At 50.0% G+C, this 8,618-nt stretch overlaps 4 protein-coding genes across 4 annotated transcripts; 2 read left to right on the forward strand and 2 right to left on the reverse strand.

Annotated features, from left to right (window-relative positions):
• Window positions 1–93: 93 nt before the first annotated feature.
• ASPGLDRAFT_79282 (CSN8/PSMD8/EIF3K family protein) lies at window positions 94–934 on the reverse strand (the record flags this gene model as incomplete). The annotated part of the gene is made up of 3 exons (XM_022550013.1): window positions 657–934; window positions 417–598; window positions 94–359 (listed from the first exon to the last, which is right to left on the reverse strand). The coding sequence occupies exons 1-3, from the start codon at window positions 848–850 to the stop codon at window positions 94–96; spliced, it is 642 nt and encodes a 213-aa protein (XP_022405535.1). The 5' UTR covers window positions 851–934.
• Window positions 935–1,150: 216 nt separating this feature from the next.
• ASPGLDRAFT_117354 (dolichyl-diphosphooligosaccharide--protein glycosyltransferase subunit STT3) lies at window positions 1,151–3,769 on the forward strand (the record flags this gene model as incomplete). Its single annotated transcript, XM_022539861.1, has 6 exons — window positions 1,151–1,280; window positions 1,364–1,387; window positions 1,512–1,592; window positions 1,663–2,256; window positions 2,314–3,436; window positions 3,499–3,769. 6 exons carry the CDS (start codon window positions 1,151–1,153, stop codon window positions 3,767–3,769), a joined length of 2,223 nt encoding a protein of 740 aa, XP_022405536.1.
• A 98-nt stretch (window positions 3,770–3,867) lies between these two features.
• ASPGLDRAFT_163594 (uncharacterized protein) lies at window positions 3,868–4,815 on the reverse strand. The gene is made up of 3 exons (XM_022542550.1): window positions 4,715–4,815; window positions 4,512–4,636; window positions 3,868–4,374 (listed from the first exon to the last, which is right to left on the reverse strand). Exons 1-3 carry the CDS (start codon window positions 4,726–4,728, stop codon window positions 4,289–4,291), a joined length of 225 nt encoding a protein of 74 aa, XP_022405537.1. The 5' UTR covers window positions 4,729–4,815; the 3' UTR covers window positions 3,868–4,288.
• Window positions 4,816–5,155: 340 nt separating this feature from the next.
• Window positions 5,156–8,155, forward strand: ASPGLDRAFT_42470 (RNA-processing protein PTA1). The gene is made up of 7 exons (XM_022545613.1): window positions 5,156–5,748; window positions 5,846–6,011; window positions 6,062–6,396; window positions 6,448–6,796; window positions 6,849–7,687; window positions 7,742–7,812; window positions 7,867–8,155. The coding sequence occupies exons 1-7, from the start codon at window positions 5,411–5,413 to the stop codon at window positions 8,007–8,009; spliced, it is 2,241 nt and encodes a 746-aa protein (XP_022405538.1). The 5' UTR covers window positions 5,156–5,410; the 3' UTR covers window positions 8,010–8,155.
• The last annotated feature ends 463 nt before the right edge of the window (window positions 8,156–8,618 follow it).

An 8,618-nucleotide genomic window follows, 5' to 3' on the forward strand; every position in this document is an offset into this window, starting at 1 on the left:
AATTCGGGAGAGTGGACAGCCTTGAGTCTTGATGCGATGGGTAGAGTCCAAGATGCTTAACGTATGTGGTATCTGTGTCTTCAAATCTCCGTCTCAACTCTTTCCCAGGAGCGCCATGACCTCACGTAATCCTTTGACTTGACGATCATCTGGACCATGAGCTAGAGCAATTGGTTTCGGATGTAGCAGCTTAGCCTCCCCATCCCATTTCCACCCGCAGTCCGTGAACTTCTGGATTATGTCGGAATTGCCCTGCTGTGCAGCGACGGAATCGAGCCCAAGATAACTTGCTGCCGTTTCAGGTCTGATCGCCTCGTAAGTGTAGCTGAGTTCTTCTAAGGTCTTGTTTTGGAAATACGCTAGAGACTGGTGTAAGTCAATGCGATAAGGTTATGGTCCGGGCACTGCTTACTTACCCTCATATCTTTGCACTAACGGCTGGAGTGGCTCTGGCCACGGCAATCCCCTGAGGTACCGGTAAATATGATCGTGGCTTTTCTGCCAGACCGCGCGCAGGAGGATCGTGCAATTCTGCAGTAGAGAGTTATTCGCGACTAGGTTCTGTGGAATTCGCTTCGTCAACATGCGGGCTTCGGAACTGTTTGCTATCGTATTAGCGCATTGATGTCCAAGCTCCGACGACCAGAACCACATACAGTTCTTCAATGAGAAGGTGCGAAAATAAAAAGAAGGAATAGAATAAGCTTAATAGTTCCGGATCCCCGTTGCTGTCTGCCAAAAGAAGAACTTGGCCCTCATACTGCGATAGTGTGTCATAGAGCTTGGACGGCGTCGCAGCGGATGATAGGATCAACGAGAGCTGTTCTTGGGAGAGAGGCGGTAGATCCATCGTGTATTCAGTCTTATAAAGAGCGTGTCGTTTTTGTAGGCAAGATGTCTCAAAAAGTGAGCTCTCTCTCAGCGTAAGTATGGTAGTGAGATGAAGCTATCCGTGCGGGGAGCGGAGAGTTGCGTACCTGGTGCCAAGAGAGCGACCTTCAACTGAGACCACCTTGCAACCAACACCATCTTAACCCTACAACAACCTCTCATTCACCCCCCATCGGAGTGGCCATACTGGACGAAGAGGCCATTCTTTTTTGTCCGTTTCTTATTGGCATCTCGTCCTTCTTTTCCTTGCCTGGCCATTATGGCCGACGCACCCGTTGATGCTCTGCTGAAGGGCAGCTCCGGCAAGAACACACGCGGCCTTCTGCGCATTATCATTCTATTTACTATCGCAGCGGCCGCAGTGTCCAGTCGTCTTTTCAGTGTTATCCGTATGTTTCTGGGAACTAGGATCCTTCGAGAGATGCAATTGCGAGTTCAATTGACCGAGTTGCTAATGGTTTCTGCTTATCAGGTTTCGAGAGTATCATCCATGAATGTATGCGTGTCCAATCCGTCTACTCCCTATATTATGCCTCGAATCCTGCACTTGCAATCGCACTACAGCTTCATACGTTGAAAAGGAACTCGAAAATGCTAATAATGTGATCTCCGTGTCTTAGTCGACCCCTGGTTTAACTTCCGGGCAACAAAATACCTGGTTGAGAATGGCTTCCATAGCTTTTGGGATTGGTTTGACGACCGTAAGTGGCATACAGCCGCCAATGGATACACGAAGGGCTATACTGACGGCTGCTCTCTTCGATCATCAAGGCACATGGCATCCCCTGGGACGTGTCACTGGTGGCACCCTTTACCCCGGTCTGATGGTGACTAGCGGCGCGATTTACCATCTCCTGCGCTTCCTCACGCTTCCAGTCGATATCCGCAACATTTGTGTTCTGCTCGCGCCTGCATTCTCTGGTCTGACGGCCTTCGCAATGTACCTGTTGACCAATGAGATGTCTCCGTCTCCGTCTGCAGGTCTTCTTGCGGCTGCTTTCATGGGAATTGTCCCCGGATACATCTCCCGCTCTGTCGCCGGTAGCTATGATAACGAAGCAATCGCCATCTTCCTGCTCGTTTTTACCTTCTTCTTGTGGATCCGGGCTGTCAAGAACGGCTCCATCATGTATGGAGCCCTGACAGCGCTATCCTACGGATACATGGTTTCGGCTTGGGGTGGATATGTTTTCATTACCAACCTGATTCCGCTGCACATTTTCGTCCTTTTGTGTATGGGAAGGTACAGCACTCGTCTCTACATTAGCTATACCACATGGTATGCTCTGGGAACTCTGGCGAGTATGCAGATTCCGTTTGTTGGTTTCTTGCCGATTCGAAACAGCGACCACATGTCCGCCTTTGGTAAGTTGCGGTGGTGTTGGAATTCAAGAGAAATTAGTTTGCTAATGCAATGTCCAGGTATCTTTGGGTTGCTCCAGCTCGTGGCTTTTGCTGAATTCATTCGAGGCTATGTGCCAACCAAACAGTTCCAGAAACTGCTCACCAGCATGATCATCATCACCGTCGCTATTGGCTTTATTGGTCTCTCTCTGCTTTCAATTTCAGGAGTCATTGCGCCATGGAGTGGCCGTTTCTACTCGCTGTGGGATACCAGCTATGCCAAGATCCACATTCCCATCATTGCGTCCGTTTCGGAGCACCAGCCAACCGCTTGGCCTGCATTCTTCTTCGACCTGAACTTCCTGATCTGGCTGTTCCCCGCCGGTGTCTACATTTGCTTCCGTGACCTGAAGGACGAACACGTCTTTGTCGTCATCTATGGTGTCCTTGCCAGTTACTTCGCAGGTGTCATGGTTCGTCTGATGCTGACTCTGACGCCTATCGTTTGTGTTGGGGCTGCTCTGGCCCTCTCCCACATCATCGACACCTATGTTACCATCTCGCCGAGCCAGGCTCAGGCTAAGTCAACCGAGTCGTCTTCCGAGCCCCTCCGTTCGAGCCGTTCCCCTGTTGTTGGAATTTACTCTTACGCCTCTAAGGCTATCGTGACATCGTCTGTCGTGATCTACCTTCTGCTTTTCGTTGCCCACTGTACCTGGGTCACCTCGAACGCCTACTCGTCGCCGTCTGTTGTTCTGGCTAGCCGACTCCCTGATGGAAGCCAATTCCTCATTGACGACTACCGTGAGGCCTACTACTGGCTGCGTCAGAACACTCCTCAAAACGCCAAGATTGCGTCCTGGTGGGACTACGGTTACCAGATTGGTGGTATGGCTGATCGTCCAACTCTCGTGGACAACAACACCTGGAACAACACGCACATTGCCACCGTTGGAAAGGCCATGAGCTCCCCCGAGGAAGTCAGCTACCCAATCCTCCGCCAACACGATGTCGATTACGTGCTTGTCGTTTTCGGTGGTCTGCTCGGATACTCTGGTGACGATCTCAACAAATTCCTGTGGATGGTCCGTATCGCCGAAGGTATCTGGCCCGACGAGGTCAAGGAGCGTGACTTCTTCACTTCTCGTGGCGAGTACCGTGTTGATGATCAGGCCACTCCCACCATGCGCAACAGCTTGATGTAAGAAACCCTGCCCTATGTAACAGTGCGTGAAACAGCTGCTAATCACCCGCGATCTACAGGTACAAGATGTCCTACTACAACTACAACTCCCTCTTCCAGCAAGGTCAGGCCATCGACCGTGTTCGTGGTGTGAGACTTCCCGCCGAAGGACCCCAGTTGTCGACGATGGAGGAGGCCTTTACCAGTGAAAACTGGATCATCCGGATCTACAAGGTCAAGGATCTTGACAATTTTGACCGTGACCACATGAGCGCTGCGGCCTTTGACCGAGGCCAAAAGCGTAAGCGAGCTATTAAGAGACGAGGCCCTCGTGTTCTGAGAACCGAGTAAAAAAGATTAGTTCAAGTGGTATAGAAGGTTTTCTTGCCTTTTTCATCCTGGTTCTCGTTGCATTTCGTGAATAGGCAAATATATAAAATTGTTTTCTCCAGGTCTAATGAGTTGCTAAGGTAGAGGGACCCCCGTAGTGTAATAGCTCAAGTCAAGCTGGGAACAGAAAAATTGATAGGATATCAATAACACATACTGTACAGATCTAGATAACAAAAAAGGAGCCGGGAGGTATCTCGTCTCGTGTCTCGTAGTCGAGGTATGGAGCCATCTTCTTGCCCCAAGCTACCAGGGCCCTTGAGCACTGCGCAGCGGCTCGTGTTGACTTCCTAACCCCGACATCGACATGTAGAAGCCTGGATATTGTATCTCCGTACAAAAAATCCCATTGAAAATGATGGAAAGGAATGCATAATTGTCCCCATATACTCCTTTTTACCCCATTACACCATTTATCCCGTAGAATATCCGAATAACACTCGCTTCATTCATAGAAAAGAGACGCAGGTTCGAATACAATCATTGCTTCTTCGGCTCGGCGGGGGTATCGGGGACCTGGACATCGGAGAAGTCTTCCTGGCCGACGGCGCGGAGGGTGTAAGCGTCTATAGGCGATTGAAATTAGCTTGTGTCATTATCTTCATGTTTTGTCCATGTATATCAGAGCCAAGGGGTCCTGGTATCATTTCCCCTCCCCTTCCAACCCCTCCGCATAGATGAATATCGGGATCGAACCACATACAAACACCAACCGTGATTCCACAAAGCGCCAACCCGGTCACCGCATTCTTAACCAGGTACGGCCGACGAGCACGCAGAAGGGCCGCACCGGCGCGGTAGTCCTTTCCGTAGTATGTCGAGTTGAAACTATTGCATCGAGTCAGTCAGGGCCGGAATTGCGGGATGCGATGAGGATGCGATGGATGGGATATGGGCGGGACGTACATTCCGGCGGGCATTTTGGATAGATGGGAGTGGTTCCCTCTATTTCTTGGTTTCGAGCGGGATGCGAAGGGGTATTAACTGAACGAGAGACTTGGGGAAAGAAGGGAATGTCTTTTTTGGTCGGAGATTCGAATGGAAGATGGCCGGCGGAGATGGAGCCGGTCTTGGCGCGGTCTGCAAATAGCCTGACAGCATACTACTATATAGGAGTCTTAAGTGTGTTCTACATAAGTACAACAGGAAGTAATATAAGGGAGCCATTTATCTTAGAATAGCTCTCTCATACTTATCAATATCACTGCTATTCGTTCTGGTGCTGAAGAGCTATAAAACAAATCCGCTAACCCAAACCGGACTAGCGTGATTTGCTCTCAGTATCGCTTCAAGTTCCGGCTGTTCTCGTCTCGACCACCACAGCCCCTCGTAGTCTTTTCTTACTCTGCTTTCTGGTTGGGTTTGTTTCTTGTTATTAATCTATTTTGTTTCAATTCCCTCGTCTTCCTTTTCTCCCTTTTCCCCGTCCCTTCTACTCTGCCATCTGGACCCTGCGCGTCTGTCGTACAGCCGTGAAGCTCATGCGCCGAGGTTCCTGAGCTGTCTCCTGCGTAGAACGACCCTCACGACTACATCAGCCCTCACAACCGATCCCAAACTACCGGACGGCCATAAATCTTCACCTCCGATAACTCTTCGCCCATGGATCCCCCCGCAGACCCTCTCGCGGGTCAAATCGCCCAACTCAACGCCGCTCGCACCCTGGTTCTTGGAGACGCCGCCTTCTACCCCCAGATCGTGAACGGTATCCTCCCACTCATCGGGGCGAATTCGCGACTGGAACTGCGACGATGGGGCGCGGAATTCCTAGCGGAGACTTTCGCAAGTCCCGTGCTGGCGTCGGCTCAGAAGGAACAGTTGGCGGCCAACGTGCTGCAGACGATACATGATCTTTTGGGGCTGCCGGATGGGGATACGGTGGTGCTGAAGCATAGCGTGGAGACTGCGGCTAGTATATATCCGTTGGTCTTCAGGCATATGTAGGTTCTTTTTCTTCCTAGGCTAGGGGAGTTGATATCGTAGATGTCTTGGAAGATGGGGGTAAGGATTATGGTTACTGACGCGTGGAAATCATAGCATAAATCGTCCGGAAGATACTGGTGCTTGGGAGCGGATGACTGCGATTAAGCAGGATATTCTGCGGCAATGGGATTCGTATCCGTACCCGGTCAAGATCTGCTGCATCAAGTTTGCGCAGCGGGTTGTTCAGGTCCAGACTCACGGCACAATCTCTGACCCCAGAGTACGTTATATTCAATCTTGCTGGAAAGGGCCAGTATTGACTTCACCTAGCGCCCCGAACAAAATGAAACCTCTCTAGCCATTGTCCCCAAGAATCACCCCGTCCTGGCCCTACCACATCTGGAAGCAGAGGCTTCCGGTCTGCTTGATCGACTTCTCTCCGTCTTCCAGGAAGAATCAAGCGACCCCCTCCTTGTGAACGCGACACTGAACTGCCTTGCAGTCCTCATTCGAAGCCGCCAATCTGTTGGCAGCAAAATCGTCAATGCTGTTCTCAACTTCTATCCCGCAAGACAAGTACAGGGGCCTTTGACCGCAGTCATCAGAGTTGGTGTCAAGTCAATGGAGCGGACGGCTAGAGCCTTGTTGATCAACATTATCAAGAGGTGAGACGTCTTGGAGCTACTTAAAACGGAACAAAGCTAATGACTGGACAGAAATCCAAACCACCCTCTCACGGGTAAGATGCAGCAACACATTGAACGTCTGATGCAGTCACGCCTAGAAGTTGCCGACGATGCGTCCCGGAAGCGCGGGTTGCCCGCAGAGCCTACAGATGGTCTGGATAGCGCCAAACGGGCAAGGCTCGATGCGCAAATGCCCCCGTTACTCAAGATTCCTCCTCTGCCGCCAGGCCCGATAAGCTACCAGCAGCTCTTTAAGATTACCGAAGATGCTGGGCTCTCATCATTCGATGTTAAGCAATTGCCCATCGACCTTCTAGTTAAGATCGTGGTTCCTCTCCTTTCTCGTGTTGACCAGTCGGTCATGACTCAGGCTATGGACGTATGTATCCCTGCGAATTCTACGGCGTGATATAATTCTAACTGCAATCCAGGCTGTCCGAATCCGATATCAAACCGTCACCAAACAGCAAGCCGCCGAACGACAATCAGCAGCTGCCAACGCCCCCGCCGCGGAGGAAGAAGACGATGACTACGAACCCGAATACCAACCCATGGACGTCCCAGAAACCGCTGAGCAAGCAGACGCCGTGTCGACAGAAGTAGCAGATCTCCAACAACCCGATCTAGTATCCCTCGGTCCATTCGTATTACCGCAACCCCCACCGCTCAGCGAAGACGAAGCCGGCGAGATCGGTCGAAATGCCGTTGGACGGGTATTCGAGATGCTGGCATCGACGGAAGTAGCTTCGAAACCAGTCCAAAACAGGACACAGCAACAGCTTGGCTTTGCGCGGTTGGCAGGAAGCACATTCGATCATGATGCTTGGATCACACTCCTCACCAGACTTGCTACACGGGCACCAGCTGGTCTCGAACTAGCAGGTAGCGGTGGCCAGAACAGAAAACCAGCGATCTCAAACTCAATACGCGAGACACTCTACCGCTACATTCTCGAAGACTTCCGATTCCGCGTAAGCATTGGCGTCACATGGCTCAACGAGGAATGGTACAACGACCGGATCCAGATGAAGTTCGCCGCGTCTCAGCGGGGCGACGAGGACGATGATGAGGCGCCGACAGTACCACTGCACTATGATCACTGGGTGTTGCGATTGCTGGATGGGTTCCTGCCGTATCTTGACTCGCGGGATACTAAGATCTTCATCCGGTTTTTGAGTGAGATCCCCGAGGTTACTATTCCGATTACTCAAAGGGTCGCGAGTTTGGCGAAGGATCCGGAACGTGTGAATCTTTGTGTCCAGTCGTTGTTGTATGTCCTTTCCCCTTGTTTTCCATTTGACTCGACATATGACTGACTTGACAGGTACCTCATCATGTTCCGTCTTCCTGCACGGGAAATCTGTCTAAACGCACTCGAAGACGTCTACCGTACCTGTAAGTTCTCCCTTCATGCACCAAAACCAACTCGCCAAGCTGACAACCCAAAAGACGAGGAATCCCGCCCATCCGCAGGCAAAATCCTAGCCCGATGGCGCCCGCACGTAATCGAGCAGTCGCAGCCAGACCAACAACAAGCGCAACAGGCATCTCTCGTCAGTCGACCAGCTGCCGCGAATGAAGCTTCTGCGTAAATCCGTCGGTTGGAATCTTTTGTTATCTTTCGCTTCGATATTGCATTCAGAATGGGAATTTAGCTAATTCCCCCTACCAGATATCTTTTTGAGTTTGTTTTTCTTCGAGGTTTATTTTATGTTTTATGTTTCTGATCTCGTCTGGGTTGTATATTAAAATATTTCGAATGTTTTTTCTGGCCATAAGCATAGATACAAGCGCAATCATGATAATTGATCTAAGATATATGGTCTGCTGAGTTGGTATTCATTGAATAATGTACAAGATTTGCTCAAGTTAACAAGATATATTTCCAGAAACCCAGCCCAAAGCCCATAGAAAACAAATCCATTACTCCAATCCATTCACATTAGCCATCCTTATATATTTGGATATCCTTCGCCCTTTCACTCCTCTTTTCGTTCCGAAAGAACAAAAAGTGTAAGACAAGGACGTGGAAAAGAAACAAAAGCAAATCAAAGCTAAATTGAAAAGTAAACCTCCCATATGGTAATCAACTCAACTCCAGTAAAAGCAAGCAAAAGACATGGCACCATGTTCTATATCATGAGAAAAGAAAAAAAAAAAAAAAAAAAAAAAAAAAAAAAAAAAAAGAGGAGGCCAGGATT

The sequence above is a fragment of the Aspergillus glaucus genome (assembly GCF_001890805.1).
Source record: "Aspergillus glaucus CBS 516.65 unplaced genomic scaffold ASPGLscaffold_2, whole genome shotgun sequence".
NCBI classification, from domain to species: domain Eukaryota; kingdom Fungi; phylum Ascomycota; class Eurotiomycetes; order Eurotiales; family Aspergillaceae; genus Aspergillus; species Aspergillus glaucus.